The sequence below is a fragment of the Aedes albopictus genome, chromosome 3 (genome assembly GCF_035046485.1).
Source record: "Aedes albopictus strain Foshan chromosome 3, AalbF5, whole genome shotgun sequence".
In the NCBI taxonomy this organism is placed as follows: Eukaryota; Metazoa; Arthropoda; class Insecta; order Diptera; family Culicidae; genus Aedes; species Aedes albopictus.
This window is the reverse complement of record NC_085138.1, coordinates 207061415-207088953: the sequence shown is the minus strand read 5'-3', so window position 1 is coordinate 207088953 and position 27539 is coordinate 207061415. Positions and strand designations below refer to the sequence as shown.

General features: G+C 39.6%; 1 protein-coding gene and 1 long non-coding RNA gene across 5 annotated transcripts in view; one reads left to right on the top strand and one right to left on the bottom strand.

The window, feature by feature from the left end:
* The window catches only part of LOC134291228 (nose resistant to fluoxetine protein 6), an 86103-nt gene extending 60611 nt beyond the window's left edge, over positions 1-25492 (top strand). Inside the window, exons 6-7 of the mRNA XM_062858727.1 lie at positions 24463-24780; positions 24840-25492. Of these exons, the coding sequence (XP_062714711.1) occupies positions 24463-24780; positions 24840-24965 (444 nt within the window). The 3' untranslated portion in view covers positions 24966-25492. The remainder of the gene's footprint in view (positions 1-24462; positions 24781-24839) is intronic.
* LOC134291227 (uncharacterized) lies at positions 219-24421 on the bottom strand. Of its 4 annotated transcripts, none has more exons than XR_009998983.1 (3): positions 12040-24421; positions 4476-11975; positions 219-4162 (listed from the first exon to the last, which is right to left on the bottom strand). It is a non-coding gene; the product is annotated as an uncharacterized LOC134291227 (long non-coding RNA). The 4 variants fall into 4 exon arrangements; XR_009998984.1 differs by lacking the exon at positions 219-4162 and having other exon boundaries at positions 4218-11975; positions 12040-15574; positions 15637-24421; XR_009998985.1 differs by lacking the exon at positions 219-4162 and having other exon boundaries at positions 4218-11975; positions 12040-16005; positions 16428-24421.
* Positions 25493-27539: the final 2047 nt, after the last annotated feature.

Below are 27539 nucleotides of genomic sequence, written 5' to 3'. Positions count from 1 at the left end.
ATTTTTAGAGAACTTTGGGGATATTTGGGAAAGGTTTGGGAGTTTGGGGGAACGTTGGGGAATAAAGGAGATATTGGGAGGTCAAAGGCAAGCTAGGAATCATGAGGGTCTTCATGATAAATAATGTTTTTGTGAAATCTAAACATTTTAGCAGAAGTTGGGGATTTTTAGGGAACGTTGGGGATTTTGAAATATTAAGTTGGACATTTTAGGAGAAGTGGGAGATTTTTAGGGAACGTTGGGAGTTTTTAGAGAACGTTAAGGATTTTAAGGATACATTAAGGATGTTAAAAGAAACTTAGAAATCATGAAGGTCGTCATGGAAAATGATGCTCTTGGGAAAACAAAACATTAAGTTGGACATTTTAGAAGAAGTTGGGGATTTTTAGGGAACGTTAGGAATTTTCAGAGAACGTTCTCTAAAAATCCATAACTTTTCCTAAAATGTTCAACTTAATTGCACAAAGTCATCATTGCCCATGAAGACCCTCATGAGGCAAGCTTTGACCTCCCAATATCTCTTAAAATCCCCAACGTTCTCTAAAATCCCAAACTTTTCCAAAAAATCCCCAACGTTCTTTTAAAATCCCCAACTTCTCCTAAAATGTACAACTCAATGCTAAGACTTCACAAAGGCATAATTTCCCATGGAGACCCTCATGATTTTTAACTTGCCTTTTACTTCCCACTATCTCCCTAAATCCGCAACGTTCTCTAAAATCCCAAACCTTTCCAAATAATCCCCAACATTCTCACAAAATCCCCAACGTTCCCTAAAAATCCCCAACTTCTCTTACAATTTCCAACTCGAAGCTTAGATTTCCCAGAAGCATCATTTCCCATGAAGACCCTCATGATTCCTAAGTTCCCTTAAACATCCTCAATATCTCCTAATTATCCCCAACGTTCTCTAAAAACTCCCAACGTTTACTAAAAATCCACACCTTCTTTTAAAATATCCAACGTAATGCTTGGATTTCACAAAGACATCATTTCCCATGACGTTCCTCATGATTCCTAAGTTTCCTTCAACATCCTCAATATCTTCTATAAATCCTCAACGTTCCCTTAATATCCCAAACCTTTCCAAAAAAAATCCCCAATGTTTCCTAAAAATCCCCAACTTCTCCTAAAATGTCCATTTAAATGCTTAGATTTCACAAAGGCGTTATTTCCCACGAAGACCCTCATGATTCCCATGTTTCATTTAACATCCTCAATATCTCCTGAAAATCCCCAATGTTCCCTAAAAATCCCTGACTTCTCCTAAAATATCCAATTTAATGCGTAGGTTTCACAAAGGCGTAATTTCCCATGAAGACCCTCATGATTCCTAAGTTTCCTTTAACATCCTCAATATCTCCTAAAAATCCTCATGGTTCTCTAAAAATCCCCAATGTTCCCTAAAAATCCCCGACTTCTCCTAAAATGTCCAATTTAATGCTTAGATTTTCCAAAAGCATCATTTCCCATGAAGACCCTCATGATTCCTAAGTTTCCTTTAACATCCTCAATATCTTCTAAAATTCCCCAATGTTCCCTAAGAATGCTTAATGCTTCGACTTCACTAAGGCGTAATTTCCCATGAAGACCCTCATGATTCCTAAGTTTCCTTTAACATCCTCAATATCTCCTAAAAATCCCCAATGTTCCCTAAAAATCCCCGACTTCTCCTAAAATGTCCAACTTAATGCTTAGACTTCACAAAGGCGTAATTTCCCATGAAGACCCTCATGATTCCTAAGTTTCCTTTAACATCCTTAATGCTTAGACTTCACTAAGGCGTAATTTCCCATGAAGACCCTCATGATTCCTAAGTTTCCTTTAACATCCTCAATATCTCCTAAAAAATCCCCAATGTTCCCTAAAAATCCCCGACTTCTCCTAAAATGTCCAACTTAATGCTTCGACTTCACTAAGGCGTTATTTCCCATGAAGACCCTCACGATTCCTAAGTTTCCTTTAACATCCTCAATATCTCCTAAAAAATCCCCAATGTTCCCTAAAAATCCCCGACTTCTCCTAAAATGTCCAACTTAATGCTTAGACTTCACAAAGGCATAATTTCCCATGAAGACCCTCATGATTCCTAAGTTTCCTTTAACATCCTCAATATCACCTAAAAATCCCCAAATTCCCTAAAAATCCCCAACTTCTCCTAAAATGTCCAACTTAATGCTTAGACTTCACAAAGGCGTCATTTCCCATGAAGACCCTCATGATTCCCATGTTTCCTTTAACATCCTCAATATCTCCTAAAAATCCCCAATGTTCCCTAAAAATCCCCGACTTCTCCTCAAATGTCCAACTTAATGCTTAGACTTCACAAAAGCATCATTTCCCATGAAGACCCTTATGATTCCCATGTTTCCTTTAACATCCTCAATATCTCCTAAAAATCCCCAATGTTCCCTAAAAATCCCCGACTTCTCCTCAAATGTCCAACTTAATGCTTAGACTTCCCAAAAGCATCATTTCCCATGAAGACCCTCATGATTCCAAAGTTTCCTTTAACATGCTCAATATCTCCTAAAAATCCTCATCGTTCTCTAAAAACCTTCAATGTTCCCTAAAAAACCCCGACTTCTCCTCAAATGCCCAACTTAATGCCTAGACTTCACAAAGGCGTCATTTCCCATGAAGACCCTCATGATTCCCATGTTTCCTTTAACATCCTCAGTATCTCCTAAAAATCCCCAATGTTCCCTAAAAATCACCGACTTCTCCTAAAATGTCCAACTTAGTGCTTAGACTTCACAAAGGCGTAATTTCCCATGAAGACCCTCATGATTCTTAAGTTTCCTTTAACATTCTCAATATCTCCTAAAAATCCTCATCGTTCTTTTAAAATCCCCAATGTTCCCTAAAAATCCCCGACTTCTCCTAAAATATCCAATTTAATGCGTAGGTTTCACAAAGGCGTAATTTCTCATGAAAACCCTCATGATTCCTATGTTTCTTTTAACATCCTCAATATCTCCTAAAAAATCCCCAATGTTCCCTAAAAATCCCCGACTTCTCCTAAAATATTCAATTTAATGCGTAGGTTTCACAAAGGCGTAATTTCCAATGAAGACCCTCATGATTCCCATGTTTGCTTCAACATCCTCAATATCTCCTAAAAATCCCCAATGTTCCCTAAAAATCCCCGACTTCTCCTCAAATGTCCAACTTAATGCTTAGACTTCACAAAAGCATCATTTCCCATGAAGACCGTCATGATTCCTAAGTTTCCTTTAACATCCTCAATATCTCCTAAAAATCCTCATCGTTCTCTTAAAATCCCCAATGTTCCCTAAAAATCCCCGACTTCTCCTAAAATATCCAATTTAATGCGTAGGTTTCACAAAGGCGTAATTTCCCATGAAGACCCTCATGATTCCCAAGTTTCCTTTAACATGTTCAATATCTCCTAAAAATCCTCATCGTTCTCTTAAAATCCCCAATGTTTCCTTAAAAAACCCGACTTCTCCTCAAATGTCCAATTTAATGCTTAGATTTCCCAAAAGCATCATTTCCCATGAAGACCCTCATGATTCCCATGTTTCCTTTAACATCCTCAATATCTCCTAAAAATCCCCAATGTTCCCTAAAAATCCCCTACTTCTCCTCAAATGTCCAACTTAATGCTTAGACTTCACAAAAGCCTCATTTCCCATGAAGACCCTCATGATTCCTAAGTTTCCTTTAACATCCTCAATATCTCTTAAAAATTCCCAACGTTCTCTAAAAACCAACAAGGGGCTGTCCATAAACTACGTAGACTCTAAGGGGTGACGTGGGGGGGGAGGGGGGTCTGGCAAAAGTCTACGCTCCATACAAACTTCGAAAATTTAGTATGAACAAAAGTCTACGAGGGGGAGGGGGGGTTCTGAGACGACCGAAAAAAAGTCTACGTTGTTTATGGACAGCGCCCAACTTCTTCTAAAATGAATAATTTATTTCCCAGATTTCTTTTGAGCATTATTAACCTTGAAATCCCGCAAATTTTTGCTGCATGTTTATCAGCTGAGCTGAGAAATAGGCTCTGTTCCATTGGGGATTGTCCCCTACATTCCTACAATCCCATAGTCGTGTCCGGATGGACACCGTGGCATTCCGGTCCAGCCAATTCCGCCGACCGAAACTCTGCACCTACGAGGAAGATTGCGAATGACGCAACCTACTCTTCTTCTTCTTCTTATTTCTGGCGAGCCGACACCGTTCGGCATCAGCTCTAGTTTAACGTCCACCTATTTCTGGTACTAAGCCTAAACACGGACGGTCAGGGAGACATCCACACACACCTGACACCCTACATATCGAACCCATCAACACATGGGCCGGGACCTACGGCTTTACTTCCTATCCGAGGGAAGGCGTGATCAGATATTTTTGTCTCAGAAATACCGACGGCGTCGACTAGGATTGAACCTAGACCGACTGGGGTGAGAGGCAACCACGCTTACCACTACACCACCGACGCCGCTCGCAACCTACTCGTACGAAATACTTTACAAGACTGAAGTTTCATTTCATCTTGATCGTTTGTTTCGATTGCTTTGTTTATCTGGTAGCGCATCTTTGCTGCTAATGCTATATGCCCTGTTTATCCTTTGCTCGGTATTCCTCTCAATCCCTACATTCTCCCCCTGTTCTACTCTGTCATTATTTTAAAAGCTTAAATTTTTCAATTAACAATGTTCACTTCGTTTACATTTCACTTTATTGTAGTACAACTTACAATTCCCTTTGTTCTAAAAACGATATTATCAATCATCACCATCATAATAATCCTCATTTACAACCACCTTCTTTGTCAGTTTTATAACCTTTTTTTTAATTATTACCACAGTTATACCAATCGCTCATCGCTCATTATTATCGTCTATCATCTCTTCTTTCTTCTTTTTTCTCGTCATCAACTCTCATCTTCTCATCATCGTCTTTCATCCCTCATCATTATCTTATTTCATTTCTCATCTCTCATAATAAAGAATTAATAATAAATAAATAAATAAATTTCTCATCTATCATCTACCATATCTTATCGTTCGTCCCTCTTCTTTCATCTCTCATTGTTCATCTCTTCCCTCTCACCTCAATTTCAATCAACATTATTAAGTTCGTTTACATTTCACTGTGCCTGCGTTTTAAAAACGATACTATCAATCATCACCATCACAAAAATCCTTATTTTCAACCACCTTCTTTGTCAATTTACTACCTTATATTTTACCTTTACCGCAGTCATGCCAATCCCTCATATCTCATTGCCTATCATCTCTTCTTTCTTATCTCTCATATCTTCTCTCTCGTTGCTCATCACCATCTCTCGTCTTTCATCATCAGCATCTCTTATCAGCATCATCTCTTAACTTATCTCGCATCTTTCATCTCTCATCAATATCATCCTTCATTTCTCATCTCTCATCTACCATCTTTCATCTCTTATATTTCGTCCTTCATATTTCATCTCTCATCATTATAATCTCTCATCTCTCATGACTTATCTATCATCTGTCACCTTTAATCTCACATCTCTCATCACCACCATCATCATCATCATCTCTTATCTCCCATCTTATAGCTCTCATCTCTCATTTCTCATCCTTCATTTCTCATCTATCATCATTATCAATAATTATCATTAGCACAGTAATACCAATCACATCGCTCACCTCTTATCTGCCATCTCTGATCACTCATTTCTCATCTTTCATCTGCAATCTGTCATGTCTCAACTCTTGTCTCTTATCTCCTAGCTTATCTCTCATCTTTCATCACTCACCAATATTATCTTTCATTTCTCATCTCTCATCTACCATCTTTCTTCTCTCATATTTCATCCCTCATATTTCATCTCTCATCTCTTATTTATCATCTTTCATTTGTAATCTCTCATTTCTCATCTCTTATTTTTTTCATCTCATCATCATCATCATCAACAACTCTCATCTCTCATTTACCATTTCTCATCTTCCGTTCCTCATCTGTCACCTCTCTTCTCGCATCGCCATCATCTTCATCATCATCATCATCAGCATCATCAACATATCTTCTTGTCATCATCTCTAATCTCCCATCTATTATCTCTCATCTACCATCTACCATCTACCATCGTAATCATCATCATTTCTTCTTCTTCTTTGCTAGTCGCGGCCATCAGCTGTCAGTCGCTGTGTATAGGACTAGTTATCCTCATTTCCAACCCCCGTCTTTGTCACTTATTGCATTTTCCAAGACATTTTCACATCTGTTTTTTTAACCTTTAGCACAGTAATGCGGAACTCATCTCTCTTCTGTCATCTCCCGTCATCATCGTCTCTCATCTCTTATCGTCATCACCACCATCATAATCATCATAATCATCATCATTATCATCAATATCTCGTATCATCATCAACTCTCATCTACCATCTCTCATCTTTAGTCCCTCATCTTTAATCTCTCAGCTCTCATCTCTCATCACACATATCTCAACTTTAATTTCTCATCTCTCACCTCTTATCTCTCATCGCTCATCTTTCATCTCTCAGCTTTTATTTCTCATCTTTCATCTGTAATCTCTCATTTCTCATCTTTCATCCCATCAGCATCATCTTGTCTCATATTTCATCTCTCATCACCATCATCATCATCATCATCATCCACATATCTTCTTATCATCATCTCTAATCTCCCATCATTTATTTCTCATTTCAGTTCGTTTACATTTCACTGTATCTACAACTTATAGATGCCTTCGTTCTAAATATGATCCTCATTTTTAATTACCTTCTTTGCCACTTTTACTGCATTATTTTTTTTTTTCAACCTTTACCAGTCATGTCATTCTAATTATTATCCTCTATAATTTTTTCTTTCTTATCTCTCATCTCTTTTCTCTCATCGCTCATCTTTCATCATCAGTATCTTTGATCAGCATCATCTCTTGTCCTTATTCTCCTCTCGGGGGAATTTGCTTTTTTTTTATTATGGCTTACCCTCTCGGGGGAATTCACCATCGGCTTACCCTCTCGGGGGAATTTGCCGTCAGCTTACCCTCTCGGGGGAATTCGCTTTTTTTATTATGGCTTACCCTCTCGGGGGAATTCACCACCGGCTTACCCTCTCGGGGGAATTTGCCGTCAGCTTACCCTCTCGGGGGAATTCGCTTTTTTTATTATGGCTTACCCTCTCGGGGGAATTCACCACCGGCTTACCCTCTCGGGGGAATTTGCCGTCAGCTTACCCTCTCGGGGGAATTCGCTTTTTTTATTATGGCTTACCCTCTCGGGGGAATTCACTACCGGCTTACCCTCTCGGGGGAATTTGCCGTCAGCTTACCCTCTCGGGGGAATTCGCTTTTTTTATTATGGCTTACCCTCTCGGGGGAATTCACCACCGGCTTACCCTCTCGGGGGAATTTTCCGTCAGCTTACCCTCTCGGGGGAATTTGCTTTTTTTATTATGGCTTACCCTCTCAGGGGAATTCACCATCGGCCTACCCTCTCGGGTAAGATTATATGGTTTCAGCTCCTATAGAATCCGGACAGTAGCCAATTACATTTATTTTAGCAGAGGGAAACACACATTTTCAACCACCAGACATGAATGCAGGAATCGATACTGGAACACAGAAAAGAAGCACACAAGTTCTTTGCAAAACAACTACAATGCAAAGGTTATTGATACTGTTTCGGGTTTGCGTTCGCAGGATCGTTAGGATTCATACTTCAACCTAGCTTCCCCGGTATACGCCGTGTCAAGAACAATAACAGCTGTAACGGCCGCTCAGAGCTTATCCAAAGCCGAAAGCCACACAAGAACTCCACGCATAAAATAACGACGAAGGTCAAATCGTGTTCTCCATTCACAGCTGCGATGCACACCAAGAAAAGAAGACCTTGCCTGTTATCCGCTTGCCACCGCCTCTGCATGCCTTCAAAACAATGATGCGTAAAAAAACAACACAATAAAACAAACCTACAGCCTCGAAGTTCCACCGCTGTTCCAGCCAACTAACTAAAATACTACACCAACACTGTCGCAACACAGAATCCAGCCACGCGAGCCCCACCGATGAGATGAAAAATGCTGCACCATCCTGCATCAAACCGCTGCCAAACACCGCCGCGATGGGAGGAAACACACGAATCCCTTAATTAATTTACTTTACTTGCTGGGAGCTTACCTACCGGCTGTGCCATTGTCGTGTTCGGACGGACACCGTGGCATTCCGGTCCAGCCAATTCCGCCGACCGAAACTCTGCACCTACGAGGAAGATAGCGAATGACGCAACCTACTCGTACGAAATACTTTACAAGACTGAAGTTTCATTTCATCTTGATCGTTTGTTTCGATTGCTTTGTTTATCTGGTAGCGCATCTTTGCTGCTAATGCTATATGCCCTGTTTATCCTTTGCTCGGTATTCCTCTCAATCCCTACACATTCCTACATTCCTACAACCCCTACATTATTTACGACTCCACCCAATGCAATCTATACAATCTATCCCCGAGACAAACAATATCTCACCATTACTTATTACTTTTGATTGAGCAAATATCCAAGCAAATATCTTAACAGTTCAGCGGGCCTCTCAGCAAGGTCCAAAAACCCTGAACGAGACAAAATTAAAACCACAGTCGCTAGCGACAACTCAAACTGCTTGATAAATATTGGAAAAATCTAGTCAAACCCAACAATCAAAACCAATACATAATAGGAAACTACCTTTTTTTTGCCTCTGCTATCAAAATAAAGTCCACAAAACATTTCCCGTATCCCGTTCAGAAAAGCAACCTGGAACAACCAATCCTGCCAGAAGAACAACAGCGACTGCCTAATTTTTCTCCAATAAAAATACGTCATCATAACATTGCCTCTTGTTGCAAAAACATAAACAAAATCACAATCACAACCCAAACTCAACGTTCCACTACTCTCTGCACTCCTCCTCCAACCAACAAATGAAACTACAAAGCTAACCTTCTCCTAACCATGTCGCGCGAGATTCGTTTTGCGACGAGAAGAAAATCGAAGAAATTCTTCTGGTATCCGTCTGCTGCCACACATTAATGGAACACCCTTGGGAAAACCACTTATTTATACAGTTTATTTGCTGGGAGCTTACCTACCGGCTGTGCCATTGTCGTGTCCGGACGGACACTGTGGCATTCCGGGCCATGCCGCCGGCCGGAACTCTGCTCAGACGAGGAAGGATGCAATGATGCAACCTACTCGTGCGAAATACTTTGCAAGACTAACGTTTCATTTGATGCTGATCGCTTGCTTTGTTTTCTTGATGGTGCATCACGGCTGCTGATGCTATATGCCCTACGTATCATTTTCTCAGTATCTCTCTCAACCCCTACAGGGATGTTATACCAGTAATAAGAAGAAGAATAACGCTACACATAATACATTTAGTACATTTGAAAATGCATTTAATAAGTGCATTCTCTAGTGTCTAGTGCATGCTCTAAATTCCCGCACGCATAGACCTCCCCATCTGAACAGCACCGCAGCAGAGCTACGAGTGCGAAGGATTTAAAGGGATGCTCTTGTAAATACACTTTTGTCAGCGCTTTCGCTCCGTCTAAAACAAGTGTATAGTGCGCGTCAAACTGAATATGGCACAGAAGCCACACTCCGCCTCGAAATCTTCCTCAGGCGGGGATACAACGCGACAAAGAGCGAACTCGTTCTCTGTTCGCGACGGCAGCACCAGCAGCTGCCGTCGTCCTCATACCGTAGAGCAACATCACACGAACGCACGAACGGATGGGGTGATGGCCATTATTTTGGCATGGTGTTGATGCAATTTGGAGCGATATTTTCAAAATCATTTTCTAGCTAATCTACAAAAGATAGAGTTTTGCTGTCAAAGAAACATTTTTAGAGAACAAGTTCGTGCGTGTTTTGTAGAAGAACTTTTTTAACAGAAGTTTTGTTTTCATATTAACGTTGAACTTTTCGTCATTGCAATCATCGTCATCATCAAACATTTGAAAGCAGTTTTTTCGTTCAAAACAAAAGTTTTTGCTATGAAAATATATTCACTGTACTCCACATGAGGAATATAATGCAGTGAATATATTTTCATGATCCTTGTTTTGATTTGCAGCGAGAAAACTGCTTTTTTATTTTTCGAAATATGATGACGAATGCTTGAGCCTTAAAATCATCAAAAATGTCTGAAAAAGGGCTGTTTTTTTCGACATGTTTTGCAATGTTTTGAAAATTAAAGCCTTTTAGACTAATTTTACAAAATTCACGTCCAAGAGGCTAAGATAGTAGAAGTCATTAGCTTTCAATTCGAGCGTTGACATTGATGGTACGACTGATAGTTTAGTAGATAGAGGGTTTCAAAGATGAGCTAAATTAAAAAACTTAAAATGTGATTAACTCACTTAGCAGTGATTTCCGACCCCATGTTCCTTGGGCACTTTTTCATAACTCATGGAGACCTATTCACCCTAAAAATATCTGCACTCCGGAAACAAACACCCCGTTTATATAAAAATGAGTTTTGTTTTGTTGAGTCATGTCCCTTTGAAGCCACAAAACTCATGAACGGATGAACCAATCAGCATGACTCTTGAACGAATCGATTCGTATTCATTGTGACCGTGTTTATAAGCAAAAAAGTTGCGAAAATCATCTAAAAAAATGAAGCGGACCTGGTGTGGTGATTAGAACACAAGACTATCACGCCGAGGACCACTCCCGACATACTCACAAAATGTAGGTTCTTCCTTCGGAAGGGAAGTAAAGCGTGGGTCCCGAGATGAACTAGCCTAGGGTTTAAATTTAAAATCTCGTTAATATAGACATAAAAAAATTCTAAAAAAGTAACAAAATTGAAAGTACTGTTTTTTTATGGGCTGGGGAGAAAACCAGTTGACAGCCAGCTTACTCCCCTGATCTCGATGCGTGGAAAATTCAGGCAAGGAAACGCTCAAGAAATAATAAAGCGTCCCTTTATTCGGGATCCTATTATAGAGCTGAAACGAAACGTCAAATCAAATGGGACTTGCTGTGTTAAATTTCTTGACCATTCCGGTCACGGAAAAAATGCACTGAACGAAAATTACTTGAGCGATTTCGTTTGAAGAGCATCCCTCGCATTAGAAGGAACTGTAGAGTTGAATTTGACAGGTGGGACAAAATATGTCCCCGTCTGATTATGCTGCACATATTTTGGACATACCTCCAACTAACGAGCCTGGATTTATTTATTTATTTATGATTAATAACGGACCACATATTGGTCTAATTGAATGACTTAAAAGTAAGAAAAAACGCTTTGCTTTATACAATACATACAAACATAATCAACACTGAGAAAAAATTCCATTTAGATGTTATGTGTCAGCCTATATAGATTTTTACAATTAGATTTCACAAATATACCATATATGCTAGACACATACATGAGGATGAACTCTTGGGTTATTGAAAATATGTGTGGCTCTTTTGAATATCATATATCCACGATTATACATCTCATATTGTGGGTCCGTTACGATTTATTTGTTTGATTTAATGTTTTCTAATTATTTATTGTTTCGTATTTCATGTAATCAAAAATTGTTGTATTTTTCAAAATTTATTCATTTCTGGCTTGATACATATTATCAATCACATAGAATACATCAATGAAAAACATGGTGGTAAATATCCACAGCGCACTGCCTCCACTGCGCTGTGGAGAGCGTTTTTGTCCGATTTGTCCGCATCACTACTGTACTGCGTTCGGTGACTTCCGCCGTATCGATTAGCTGCGAGGAGCCACCTGGATGATTTCACACCTGCTCGCTATAGTTTTGATCTCGGATTCAATGGTGTTACAGTGAAATTCTCTAAGATTCAGGTTAAGATTCTGCAAATCCGAAGAGCTATATGCGTGGTGGCGGTTCCAACCGAATACAGGATCAATTGTGCTGTACAGCCGTTACACAGTTTGCAGTGGAGCTTTCGCCTATGTCCATCCGCTTTCAGCTTTGTCTATAATAGAAAGATTAGCATTGATAGCTTTTTGTTTCAGTTATTCAATAGCATTTTAACTTACCATTCTCTGAAGACATAAAACTTTGCTTTGAATACCGCGCCACGTTTTCAGTTCGTTTGATCTTTTGTCTGATAAAATCAAAACAAAGTTCATTCTCAACAGAAATTCATCCCAGTTGCTCACACAATAAATTTATGTGTGAACTGTTATAGATTTCAACTATTAGATTTTAAACATAATTCAAAATGGAACAACATTTCAATATTATGTGTGGGTTATATTAAGGGTATATGTCATCCTAATAGTGTACTGAATGAACTATTCCACAAGAGTATGTGTCGCAACATATAAAGAAAATCATTGGAATTCTTTGCGTGAACATAAGAACATGTTCAATCGACAGCTTACAAACGAAAAACGAGTTTACATTACTTAAGGAAAACAGAAATGCGGAAGATTTTACGGTTTTAAGATGGTTTCCAAGTCCTATTCACAAATTGGTGAAATTTTATACCGCATGGCCATGTTGCTGCATCTAAGGCTTTTTCTTTCCACTTAACATTCAAATCTACCATGAATGATACGCAGTCAATCGTTCTACCATCAACATCTTTGGAAACTAATTTTGCTGTCTTATAACAATCATCTACTGGGGCACCAACGCATTCACATACCATCATTTTTACTTCTGCTTCGGATACCATACTGTCAATATTTGTTAAGAACAGAGACACTCGCTGATCACTATTATGTAGAGATATAGCGTTGTTTACACTTCTATAGCAATATGGTCAATGCACACTGATCTGCTCAGACCATAAACTTGAACTTTCGTAACTTATGTTCGTTCCATTGATAAGCGCCGAGGACAAAAATGGTGCAGGGTGATGAAGTGTCGTATTAATAGATACATCAACCGTTGACGAGGATGATGCCATAGTTTGCAATATTTCGGCGACTTGCATTTTCAGCTCAGCAATTTCGTCATGTAGGTATTGCTGACTGCACCCCAAATTGGACTGACACAATAGTGTGCACACACCTTCAAAGTGTGATTGCAGCGCAAGGACACGTCGGATCGAGTTGAAGTCTTCGGTGCACTTATTCCTTGTAAATGGAGGAATAAGTGCACCGAAGACGTCGAGACGATCCGATGCAAATGTGCACTTTTATCACACTTTTTAGGCGTACCAAAAAAAGTGTGATACCGTCTTACCCCGTTGGTTCGACACGTTTTAATGCGACACTTTTTAATTCGTACCCCGCTTATTCGACACATGTCGAATTAAAAAGTGTTCGAATGTCACATCGATGTACACTGTAAATGCAAAACAGTTTGATATTGCACTTATACTCGCACCCGCAGCAGCACCTCTTGCAGCAGCTAATTCCGGAAGTTCTGAGTTGGTGCTATTCGACACCCAAAACCCCTGGAGACCAACCGGAATGAACTGAGGATGGCAGCAATCGTAGAAAGAACGAGCTTTTCATACGCACCACCGCAATATCTGTTGAAATTATGTTTCATAACAAATCCGGAAATCAAAACAAAAACAAAAATAGAGTTGCCAAAATTTAATGAGCATTTTGGTGTAGGCTGACCAGTTTGTCGAATTAAAAGTTTACCCCGGTTATTCGACAACAGTCGGTGTCGTATTAGCGGGGTAATACGGTAGTCCAATTTGAGATGTAGTCTGCAATATAGATGTATCATCGGATACAGCTTCGGTGCACTTTGGTGTTTCGGCTACACACGATCGTTCTTTCCATTTGCGAAAGCGCGGTAACAGTCTCCACACATCCAAACCAGGGGAGTAAGCTGGCTGTCAACTGGGAACAAATTGCGCCTACCCTCTATTCAATTTTAGTACCATTAGAAGGACGTAACGGCCAACCAAGAAAATATCTATTTTCGTTCGCAAAATTGATTCTGACACCGTTTTATCATGCTAAAAGCAAGTCAGCATGTGATTCAAGCATAATCCCACACATTTTATTTAGATTATATTGAAAAATTTTATTCCGAAAAAAATCAGTGTTTTGTTTTCGCCATTATGAAATATTTGCCTCTACTCTCGCCTGTTTTTTTTTTTCGTTTTGTTTGGAGTGCGGAAATCGGTTGAAAATTGAAAACTCCTGGAGCGGTTCTGGTGCTGCATTACTAACAATGGCTGCCGAAACTCGATCAGCAACAAGCTTGATCCGCGCACGCGGGGTGTGTGTAACAACATCCGATTACCAACGGGAGATGCTTATGTGAACTGACTGATATGCGTTGTGCACGCTAAGGTCAGTTTACCTAAATATGAGTAAAGTTTACTCATAATCGGCGAAAAGTGCACAACCTCATTTTATGGGTAAAGCCACATTACCCATATTTGGGTATGATGCGTCTGAGAATAATATAGGTGAATTTTACTCACATATGCGTTTTTCAATTTGGGTAAATGTTACCCATATTTGAGTAAATGTTCTATTGTCGCGCTTATCTTTTATTAGAGTTCTGCGGCGGTCGTACGCTCGCAAGGCATACCGCCGCATGACAGTCGCAAGGCAAAACAAAAGAAAAAGTGTTCCCGCCAAAAACAAAAGCACGTGGGTTTCGCGAAGTGATAGATGTTTTAGAATGTATTTGTGACGAACGGCAAGAGTAGTTCAGTGGAATGAGTGTTCTTGCTGTCAAACCCCATATAGTGGAATTACATACTTTTAAATCTGGTGACGCTGTTATGATTAGTGACTGTCGCGCTGATATCAGAAGCCAGAGGAAGATAATCGCCATATTCTGATTTTTCTTGAGAGGCATAATATTTTTAATTTTCAGAAACAACTATTTATATCCAATGAAAAATATGAATAATCGATATCATTCAATTTTATTTATTTCAACAAAAGTAAGAAGTATTTACATCGAATTTACATATCGTATAAAAAGCGATCTCATGCGGCGCCTTCGCTGTATTTTAATCATCTCGGTGAGGATCTGGGTGGGAGTTATTGCGGTAAAATAGAAAAAATCCAACGGGGTTGCGGTGGTTTCGACCGCCGCAGTCGTTCCGCAAACGTCAACGTGCTCGGTTCACGCTAAAAAGCTCTCACTCACTTGGTTGCCATAAAATTCAAAAATAATGAAAATTGTTTCATTTATGGTTTATGTAATGGCAATTGCTGCCACAACATGTAACTTATTTCTAAACTATATTAGGTGTAGTTTTAGCACTTTAGTATGCAGCTGTACGCCATTAAACATAATTTAGATTAGATTTTCAACTATTTATTTTTGTTTCAAGGTTGTGTGCATACTTTTTGAAGTGCGCAGCAGTTTGACGTTTGCGGAACAGGTCTTCTTTGTCTTCTTCACTCCGCCAGGTTGGAAGATTTCTCTGGATAAGCAATATGCTGTTCCCTTCAGTTTATTTGGCAATGCAAGAAATTGCTTATTTGTGGCCGAAAGAGCTGGAACGTTGGCTATATTATCCTGGCAGCAATCACTGCTCTGTAATCACCCGGCAGTAATCATACTGGGTAATCGCCTTCCAGAGAGAGCATACTTTCAGGGTGTTGCATCGGAGATCACTAGGAGGCAGCAGATCGACTGAAATATAATTACGATTAGTGTCGTACTTGCGCCAATAATGCCGTGTTGCGTTAACTCACCAATATTCCAGACTTTGAAAGCTTTCCGGGGAACCGGTGAACTTTCACACTGTGTTTCTTGCAGACTTCAAAGCAAGTTCACCGCCTACAGCAAGCAATCTAGATGAGTGTTCCACTGTCCTGAAGATGGTGCCATTGCCAAAAAAGATTGGTTGTCCGGTTCTACGCGTTTTGACCAGTCCCAATGTATCGTCAGTTGTCTATTTATAATGCTCCGGTTGATCGCATGAAATTCCACGGTATTGGTATCCGGAGCCAATGATGTCTCGCTGCACGGCCATCTTGTTGGGTTTGGTAGCAGGAACACCGGGAATAGCTCCGCTTACAGAATGTTTCTGCTCTGCAGACCGTCATTTAGGTATATGTGTCCTTTAATAGAATAAAATAAATTAATCCTTTAGTTCTCAAAGAAATCTTTTAACTTACCCGATCACGCTATGTCTGAACCAGCAGATTATAAAAATTGAATGTACATCGGGTTTCTTTCCATAAAACATCAGTATTCAAGCTATATTTTCATTTGCAGAAGGTTTTAAAATATTCTATCGGGGAAAATTTTTCCATACATTTTGTATGGGAGAGAAATTGACCGAAAATGAGGATTTCAAGCAAATTTGTATGAAAAACGGTCAAAAAGATGGGAAAATCAAAATTTCCCCGATAGAATATTTTAAAACCTTCTGCAAATGAAAATATAGCTTGAATACTGATGTTTTATGGAAAGAAACCCGATGTACATGCAATTTTTATAATCTGCTGGTTCAGACATAGCGTGGGCCGATATCTTTTACCTTCCTTCGAGGATTTCTTTTTGCTATCTCCAAGAGCAAACCAAACTTCAAATTTAAAACTTCGTCGCTTTTTGATGCTTGATTTTTTTTTTGTCAATGTTTTCAATTTTTCATCCAAATATGGGTAAAGTGCCTTTACCCATATTTAAGTTAAGCGACTTTACTTATAATATGAGTAAACTTTGCCGATTTTTCTTGGTATATTTTACCCATAATATGGGTTATGCATGCAAAACCCAAATATGCGTAAATTAACTACCTATTTATGGGTAAACTGACCTTAGCGTGTGGGGCACGCATGATGCAATCATCATTCAGTTCGAAACGGATTCACGTCACGTTCGATTTGTTCTCACTTGTTTTCCGAATGATGGTTCATCCGGGAAGCGTCGTGATTGAGAGATGGCATTCAATTCGTAATCATTCGATTTCGTCGTGACTTGTCATTCAGTTGCAGCAATCATTCGAATACGGGTGAATCCTATTTCGGATTGTTGGGAATGATGTTGCATTCGTTTGAAGGATGAAGTTTTCCTTCAGTGTGGTGTCTCCATGTCGTTGTATGTAAAAACATGAAGTGATATTGTTAATATAGTATATTTGAATTTTCTCTAGTATGTTTAGAATATTTATAGGATTCTTTTTATAGAAAACTCGCCAGGGGTTCCTTAAAAAAATCCTGGTATGTCTTCGATACATCTGAAGACTAGGGGTTACAGAAATACTTCCAGCGATTACTTCAAAAAAAAATTCCAAGGATTCCTTCAGTAATACGTACATATATTTGTTTATGAACTCTTCCAGATATTTCATCATAGGATTTTTCCAAAGATTTTATTGAAAATTGCCGAAGTTATGTCTCCGGAATGCCTGGATGTTCATTCACGATTTTTTCAGTAAATCCACTCTACCGTGCACTGCTTTTTATTTTTTCTCACTCACTTTCGTAAATGAATACTAGAAAGAAAAAAAAAGAAAGATAAAAGAAGGGGCACTTGCCCTGGCAGGTATTTCACTCTAAAGATTTTTGCAGAAATTCATACAAAGATTCCTTCAGAAGTTGGTCCAGGTATTCCACCAAGTATTTCCCCAGGTATACCTTTAGGATTTTTTACTCGGAATTGTTAAAACAATCTGAAGCGCTCATGAAATTCTCTGGGATTTCTCCAGGACTTCTTGCATTCTCTCAGGATTTTATTCAACAACTTCTTCTAAAAGTCCTTCAGGATCAGAGTGTCTGAAAGCTCATGTATACCTGAATGAGACAGTGTGCCATGCGCTGGTTTGAAATGCGTTTCAGGAAAATTTGTGAGATTTGAGATCATAGCATGCTCATGAAAATTCTAGTGTATGTGTCTCAATGAGACGTCTCGTGAGACTCGTCTCATGTGAACATGATCCCTTCCCAGAATTGAGGCAGAAATACCCAGATCAATAAATAATTATCCGGGGATTGACTCCGTTTATTCGCGTGTTTGGTAATGGCGGCGTTGGGTACAAGCGATTCGAATTTTTACGTTTCTTTGGGAAAAATCGAAGCGGTTCGGTTCTCCTCCTCACCCCTTCGTCAACTGTTCGGTGAAGCCAATCAGCTGCTATCCGCATCAAACGTCAAAATCGTAACCGCTCGCTTGTACGCAGCACGACCATTACGGCTCGCGGATAAGTGGATATAATGGGGCCAAGTTATCAAATTATATTGAATTTATTAGAAACCTACATCCCCCATCAAAGCTTCCCATCTTCACACTACACGTTTAACATGCCTATGTGGGTCATATTATTGACCATAACAATCATTTACATCTTTTTTTTATAACATTTATTTTTCGACCCCGCTGGGGGCGGTGGTGGGGGAAGACGCCTTTGCCTGGATTGTTCCTCTTACCATCATTCCAGATATAAAATAATCTCCGACTGTATTCCACCCCCGGAAAGTCAACCCAATCCCAGCTAAACATCATCTGGAAGTGTCATCCTTGTGAAGGGTTCGAGAGTGCATCAAACCGGTGCGATATTGGGGCTATACCAAGTTGTACCTGGAGCTTGTCTCATTGAGATGTCTCATTGAGACTCGCAATGCTAATGTGATGTGCACCAACATCGCGAGTCTCAAGCTCAGGGAATTTGTATGTACTCACAGCCAACTTATCTCAATCTCATATTGAAATTTGTGCGTACATATACTCTGTTCAGGAGTTTTCCTGAGATTCTTTCAGATGTTCCTCCAAGGATCAAACAAAAATATCTCCAAAGAATTGCCTTAGAAATTAGAAACTAGAACTGCTTCAGGAATCTTCTCAGAAATATCTCCTGAGACTCTTTCAGTAGTTTAAGAAATATTTCATGAATGACAGCAAGAGATTTCTTCACAAAAAATCCATGGATTTTTGTTCTCAGAAATTCATCTATACAGACTATTTGTTTTAACTGAGTTTCTTTTGGAAATTCTTCCAAGGGTTCCTTCAAGAAACCGATGAAAATTTCGCCAGGGCTTACGGAATAAAATCTCTAGAAGGTTTCTTTTTGGATTTTTTTTGTGGTTCCTTCAGAAATATCTCCTGGGGTTCCTTCGGAGATGCCTCTAGAAATTCTTTTAATGAAATTACATAAAGAATACTGGAGAAAATATTCAAGGGTTCCCTGAAAGAACTTTCAAAGAATTCCCTGGAGAGGATAAAATTTCCTGAATAAATCTCTCAATAAATTTCTAGAGGGAGTTCTGAAGCAAACCGTGGCAGAATTACTGGAGATGTCTTGAAAGAATTTCTTGCAAAATGACTGAAAGATGTTAGTGGACCAAAAACCCCTGAAGCAATTTCTGAAGCAACCCTTAGAGCTTAGAGGAATTTTCGCAGAGGCGTCTCGTCGGCGTGTTCAACCGAATGGGTGACAAAACGTCGAAAGACAAAACGTCGAATGCCAAAACGTCGAATGCCAAAACGTCGAAAGGACAAATCGTCGAAGGGACAAAACGTCGAAAGGACAAAACGTCGAAAAGTGTGTAACTGTTCGCAGTTCAGCGTGGATTTCTTTTTTTTTTTGAGATTTTGTGGAGATCGATTTAATTCTGTTGATAGCCTGAGAGGGGTGGCGATACGGTAGATCCACCAAGATGGCAGGATGACGAACTAATTAACGGGGACACACTCATTATGTCTCATTATCTCGGGTCACTGCCCAAGCGCTGAAGGTCAGTGACTCATTTTGCACTCTATGATAATTCAGACCCGAGTTGAAACCACCAGCTGTGTAAAGATTATTGTGTGGATACTTGGCATTGTTGTGCAAGTACCATATTCTGGAATACCGGATGAATTGCGGCAAAGGACAGCCGTATCAACATCAGACGCCCTTGAAGGAACAATGCGCCCGGTGATCGACATCGCCACCCTAAAGGTGCCAGAGATCCGGCGACGATAGCTAGAGGCCGCCATCGTAGCCACTCTGAACGAAGCTATGGCGTAATGCTAAAAATTTGTGGAAGGTGCCACTCGCAGTGATGCATTTGAACGCGATCAATTTGCGTTGAAGTTCGAAAACGGCACGCTGCGATCAAAAATATTTGAACATTGTTCAGTTCACAATTTGGAACGCACGAGAGCTCGAAAGTGAACGCAACTTTAACAAGAGCTGCACCCGCAGAATGCCAACATGGTACCCTGGTACCTGATAAACTGAAATGGTCATGTTTCTACCATTTTTTCACTAATTCTCTAGCAATCTTGGGCTAATTCGATTCAGAAACTCACCCTCAATTGAGAGGGGAACCGGTTTGGTCACGGATTACCGGAAAATCCGGATTTTGCTGCAAAAGCTTAATGCTCGATGCCAAAATATCCCACTTCATTGTGGCGCATATTTTCGCGCAACAACGCATGTATGCAGATGCGTCCTAGGGCAGCACCTTGGTCAGGATGCACATAAGATTTGATGACACATCCAAGCTGAGTTCATTTTTGGCTCGCGTTTAGTTCAATTGGAACACTGGGTGCCAGTAGAAGGGGCTCCAAAGAAGTAAGAGAAGAAAAGGCCGGGAGATTGCGGGAGTAAATAATGTTACACTTAACATGACGTGATGTGAGTTTTTATATACGACAGTGCGAATATTCCCTACCCGCGAAGAACTGGCCAAGAAACATGCCCACCCTGACGTGTTGTTTCAGGGAGCCTCAGGAAGGCTCCCCTCTGAACTAGTTGGCAGATACAAGTGAAAGAATGAGAATCCCTTAAAAGAATAAAGAACTCACTATTTGCTTAGATTACTCGTTTTCGACGTTTTGTCCCTTTCGACGTTTTGGCATTCGACCATTTGGCATTCGACGTTTTGGCATTCGACGTTTTGTCTTTCGACGTTTTGTTGGTTCTATATGCATATATGCATGGAGAACATATGCACGGTAAAAAAAATGTTTGGTTTTTGTGATTTGAACTAAAATATAGATTTTCCCTCAAAAGTGACATGTCAATATTTTTTTATTATCCTTATGTTATAGCTGACTGAAAATGCTATCTAGTGCACAGTGGGTTGTTCTGGAGAAAAATAGGTTACAATTAAAAAAAATGTTTTAAAAAATTACGGTTTTCAAAAAAAGCTATTAAGAAAAGTCAAAAAAGTTTGTCGCCCTAATTTTATGAAAGAACATCAAATTTGCAAGCAAAAAGTACTTCGGTACATTTTTCTAAGTACATTTTTCTAAGATGCACCGTTTAGAAGATATTACTAATTTAATATTGATTTTTTTGATAACTTAATAAGTTTTAGCCCTTTCCGGATGTACTCCGTGTTTCTCCAGTTTCAAAAGTATTTTTTTCGGAAAGATTGGAAAATTTTGAGTTAAAATGACACTGACAGCTTAAAGATTTGAGAGAAATTCTCTGCCTTAAAAGTATTTTGAAACAAGTTACAAAATCCCAATTTAGATTCAGATGTTACTACATAAAGTCTTTCATAATGCGAGGTATTCACTTCAAACGGAATCGCTCCAGTAATTTTCGTTCAGTGCATTATTTTTCCGTGACCGGAATGGTCAAGAAATTTAACACAGCAAGCCCCATTTGATTTGACGTTTCGTTTCAGCTCCGTACTAGGATCAGGAATAAAGCAACGCTTTATTATTTCTTGAGCGTTTCCTTGCCTGAATTTCCCACGCATCGAGATAGGCCAAGGAATTTATTGCGTTCTGCGTATCACCCATAAGTCTTCATTTGAGAAGTTATGGATTCCCCAATGAATGTTTCACTCATTCCTAGGAAATCGTTTCCTTAGAAACCTGCCGGTTGGTGGTAGCCCTCTCAAGCCAGTTACCCAGCCCCCGGTCCTCCCGGGCCTGTTTTCTCGGGGCGAAATCGACACACCACGGGAGTTAGAAACCACAGCCTTTTCTCGGTGGCTATCGACACCAACCTTGCCAGCTATCACCGTTGTCGTCTCGCCGTTGTCTTCCGCCGTTGTTCACCCACGAAGCCGTTGTCACACCCCGTGGGTCGGAAACCCCCGGCCTTTTCTCTGCGGCTATTGGGGCCCACCTGGACAGCCACTGCCGTGTTTGCCCCACCTTGTCTTTTTAGGCAAACACTCAATTGGCAATTCAAATTTGATTGCACGCTAGATTGGTTTTGTTACTTGAGTTTTGAGTTTTGAGCCTTTCTCTCAGCTCATTTCTGTTTCATTTGTATGGGAGCCCCCCGTTCCAGAGGTCTCACACCAAGCTTAGAAGTGCTAAGAACCTTCCCCGGTCCCACATACAAAATTTCACACCGATCGGTTCAGTAGTATCCGAATGCATAGCGGTCAGACAGAAATTCATTTTTATATATATATAGATAGACTAGCTGTCGCGGCAAACGTCGTACTGCCTGCATACTGTGTTTTTTGACGTCCTCCGCGAAGTTATCTGTATGCGAGCCCCCCGTTCCAGAGACCTGAGAGGTCTCACACCATGCTAAGAACCTGCCCCAGTCCCAAAACCCTCTGCATACAAAATTTGACGGCGATCGGTTCAGTAGTTTCCGAATCCATAAGGGTCAGACAGACAGACAGACAGACAGACAGATAGAAATTCATTTATATATCAGAAGATAGACAAAATTATCGGGACAGGCCAAATTGTCACTTTTCAAAAAAATGTCCAATTAGCTGTAACTTTTCGGAAAGTGCATCAAATATTCTCAAATTTTGACTGTAAGTTATTAAACTAGCTGTGTATCAGTGGACAGAATTTGGAAAAGATCGGGCTATTCTGCACGAAGTTATAATCATTTTAGAAAAAGATAGAATTATCCGATAGCCAACTTTGAGCTGTTATATCTCCGAATTCAAAAAACCGAATGCAATGAAATTTTGTTCATTTATGACTTATATAATGAGCTCTGAAAAACGTTTGACTAAACTTGAAATTATGACAAAAGAAAAAAATATAGCGATTTCATTGATTTTATGATTTTTAAGAAAATTGGTCTATTTTTAATATGCATCCCATTACTTTTTTAATGAATTGCCGCCTATGTTGCTATTTTCTTTCAAAACATATCTGTATTTAAGATAATCAGAGGGAAATTAAATGAACTATTATAAGCATCTTGAATTTTGAAACGATGTTAAAATTTTGGATAATTTGGTGTTTTATTAGAAAAATAATCTTATCGTTATAACTTTCCTCCGTATTAAGAATTTTAAGTTATGCCGAAAGTTTTTCAAAGCTCATTATATAAGTCATAAATGGTCTAAATTTCAATGCATTCGGTTCATTGAATCCGGAGATGTAACAGCTCAAAGTTGGCTATCGGATAATTATACCTTTTTTTAGAATCTTTATAACTTCGTGCAGAAAGGTTCGATCTTTCCAAATTCTGTCCACTGATACACAAATAGTTGATCTACTTACAGTCAAAATTTGAGAATATTTGATGTACTTTTCGAAAAGTTACAGCCATTTGAATTTTTTTTGAGAAGGGAAAATTTTGCCTGTCCCGATCATTTTGTCTATCCCCTGTATATATAGATTATTCAATAAATTAGGGCCCGTCCATACACTACGTATTCTCTAAGGCGAATTGGGAGTGTCTCCAAAGTCCGCGATCCTTGATTTTTTTTTTTACCATAGCCTCAACGTCTCATTATATTTTTTGATGGAAACAAGGAAAATTAGATAGGGATCTCCAGTTAGCCTAGTGATTAATGCTATGGATCGCCAATCCGGAGACGGTGGGTTCAATTCCCGTTCCGGTCAGGAAAATTTTCTCGACTCCCTGGGCATAGTGTATCATTGTACTTTCCTCACAATATACAAATTCATGCAATGGCAGGCAAAGAACGCCTTTAAATTGGAAATTGTGGAAGTGCTCAAGGAACACTAAGTTGAAGCAAGGCTGGCCAAATTCCAGTGTGGACGTCGAGCTGTAAAGAAGAAGAAGAAGAAGAAGAATCAGATACGATCGATGTTTAAGGTTTTTAAAAGAAAAGGACGCAGATTAAAGTGATATAGGACACCGTGTCAACTTTGCTATCTTTCTTCTCTTTCTTCATCAATACCCTCGAAACTTTGACGATGCAAATTTCTAGTTCCAGTTGACTGACCTAACTGAAAACTTAGTCGATTGTTCATCACATGTAAGCATACAAACGATCAATTTTCCAGCCAATTACATGCAGTAGCACTCGAGATTTGCGTGTTCAAAGTTTGAGAGCAATGATTGATGATTTTGATAACGCTCCGTAAAGCCTTAAAGTGCTGTCCTCTTGCTTAGTACACGCTCAGAAAACCGTTCTGATAAACGTGAACAAACAATCCCGAATATGAGAACAAGCAAATATACACCGTGAACTGGAACTAGTTCCAGCTGTCAATATGGGCGTTCTCGATACCGTGACATCTAGTTCACGGTGTACATTTCTTATTGTTGTTATCGTTGCTATGCATAGTTCCCGTTTGTTCTCGTTGCCGTGATTGGGAGTTCACGTATATCGGAACGGATTTTTTTGCGTGTAACAGAAGTATTAAAACGAAGATTTAAAATATTTTTGTATTTTCAGCTCGCTGTGATTTCAGGTTGGACTGCATCGGTAGTAATGATGTTGTATTTATTATTTGGATTGTTCAATACGACATTAACTCAACTAGCCGCAGCAGCATATAGTTCGTTAAGTCATACAGCATGGGCAATGGCTTGTGCCTGGGTCATTATTGCCTGTTCAACAGGACACGGTGGATGGGTCAATAATCTTCTATCTGCACCACTACTGTATCCTTTCTCTAGGGTGACGTACTGTGCCTATTTGGTGCATCCAATAGTGAATAGGATATATGCAATGGAATCAGACTCACCTATACATATGTCGCCAAACAGCTTAGTAAGTATTTTATCTATAAAACTGGTACATGTATTGTTCTAAATTATACTTCATTTCAGACTACTCTGTATTTAGGGCAAGTGGTGTCATCGTATATATTAGCATTTCTGATATCATTATCCTTTGAAGCTCCTGTGGTTACAATGCTCAGAATATTATCACCGAACAGAAAAAGGCAGATATAACACTAACGTTCATACTATTTTCTAGGGTATGCTTTTTCACCCCCCTCCTATTCACCAATCCTTGTTTGTATTCAAATATTTATGTGCAACATTCCTTTGCTAGGCAAATAGAGATAAGGTGCATATAGTAAAGGTGAACATAACTTGAGTAGGTAGTTTTCTAGCGCCTCTGTGTTCAGAATTTTCTTGTTATGCGTATCCAAGCGAACATAAGAGAGATATTGAAAAATGCTCAATGATTGAATAAGTAAATGTAAGCACTAAAGACACTATATGCAAAGACACGAAATGTTTGGAATTCCAATTCCAAATTTGCTGTCAATGTCATTCCAATCGAGCAGGAGACCTGTCAAATGCGCTTTAAAAGCATTGCTCGACGGCATCATCGTCATGACGCGACAATCATCATCAAAGCAACAATCATCAGATTTCGTGTCTTTAGCATACAGTGTCTTTAGTAAGCACAAACGACATTTGACTGATGCTATTAAATTATATGACCAAACAAAAATCGAATGAACAAACGAGTTGAACACCTTGCGTTTTTAATGATATCACATGCCGAGAAATCATCAAATGAGTCTGATTTCCTTTGATTATGATGATGATGATCATGATGATCATGATGATCATGATCATGATGATCATGATCATGATCATGATGATGATGATGATGATGATGATGATGATGATGATGATGATGATGATGATGATGATGATGATCCCACTACATACCCCTTTGTAGGGGTATGTATCTTAAAAATAATTAATAGTGATCAGGGCCGAATTTACAAATGTGGGGGCCCGGGGCCACAGTGTTGTGGGGGCCCTTTTTTAGAGGATATATTTTTTGTTCATACCAATAAATAGCATTAAGAAATTTGTATGTCGTTGTGAACAAAATGAATCTAAAACAATAAGCAGAACTAGGAAAAATGTTGATATCCATTAAATTTATTTATAAGACCCCATGCCTACTTAAAATTCATGTCAAAATTCCTAGAGAAACTGCAAGAAAAAATCATAGGTGAAATGTTCAAGAAATTTCTAGTAAAATTTGTAGCACAATCGGTGGTGCCGTTTTTGCGAAATTCAGAAAGAACTTTGAATCAGTGCTGCAATCTGGAGAAGCTGCTGGTCGATCACCATAAAAAATGAACACTTATCAAACACATGTTTTGACCCGACTGTTAGGTGAGGTTCTGGCGGCCTCCCAAAAAAAAATTCCACAAAACTTTAAAATAAAAGAGTAATCTATCTATATATATAAAAATCCAGTGGCATCCGTGGGACCGCGCATAACTTGCGAACGGATGGTCCGATTCGGGTCGTCTGAGTTTTATTCTGTTTGTGTTCACCCAAGAGCGGTTCCATATCATTTCAGCAACGAGTAATTTTCATATATGTTTATTTGGATGCATACAAGTCTTTGGGGGAGAAAAACGCCGTTTTGCATACTTGGTTCGCCATTTTGAATCTAGCGTTACTTATGAGAAGGGTCTATGAAAAATGCACATGATATCTTCAAAAAATTGTATCTCAAAAACGGTTTGTCCGATCGGTTTGGTGTCTTCGGCGAAGTTTTAGACGAATGGGTGACAAAACGTCGAAAGACAAAACGTCGAATGCCAAAACGTCGAATGCCAAAACGTCGAAAGGACAAATCGTCGAAGGGACAAAACGTCGAAAGGACAAAACGTCGAAAAGTGTGTAACTGTTCGCAGTTCAGCGTGGATTTCTTTTTTTTTTGAGATTTTGTGGGGATCGATTTAATTCTGTTGATAGCCTGAGAGGGGTGGCGATACGGTAGATCCACCAAGATGGCAGGATGACGAACTAATTAACGGGGACACACTCATTATGTCTCATTATCTCGGGTCACTGCCCAAGCGCTGAAGGTCAGTGACTCATTTTGCACTCTATGATAATTCAGACCCGAGTTGAAACCACCAGCTGTGTAAAGATTATTGTGTGGATACTTGGCATTGTTGTGCAAGTACCATATTCTGGAATACCGGATGAATTGCGGCGAAGGACAGCCGTATCAACACCAGACGCCCTTGAAGGAACAATGCGCCCGGTGATCGACATCGCCACCCTAAAGGTGCCAGAGATCCGGCGACGATAGCTAGAGGCCGCCATCATAGCCACTCTGAACGAAGCTATGGCGTAATGATAAAAATTTGTGGAAGGTGCCACTCGCAGTGATGCATTTGAACGCGATCAATTTGCGTTGAAGTTCGAAAACGGCACGCTGCGATCAAAAATATTTGAACATTGTTCAGTTCAAAGTTTGGAACGCACGTGAGCTCGAAAGTGAACGCAACTTGAACAAGAGCTGCACCCGCAGAATGCCAACATGCCAACATGGTACCCTGGTACCTGATAAACTGAAATGGTCATGTTTCTACCATTTTTTCACTAATTCTCTAGCAATCTTGGGCTAATTCGATTCAGAAACTCACCCTCAATTGAGAGGGGAACCGGTTTGGTCACGGATTACCGGAAAATCCGGATTTTGCTGCAAAAGCTTAATGCTCGATGCCAAAATATCCCACTTCATTGTGGCGCATA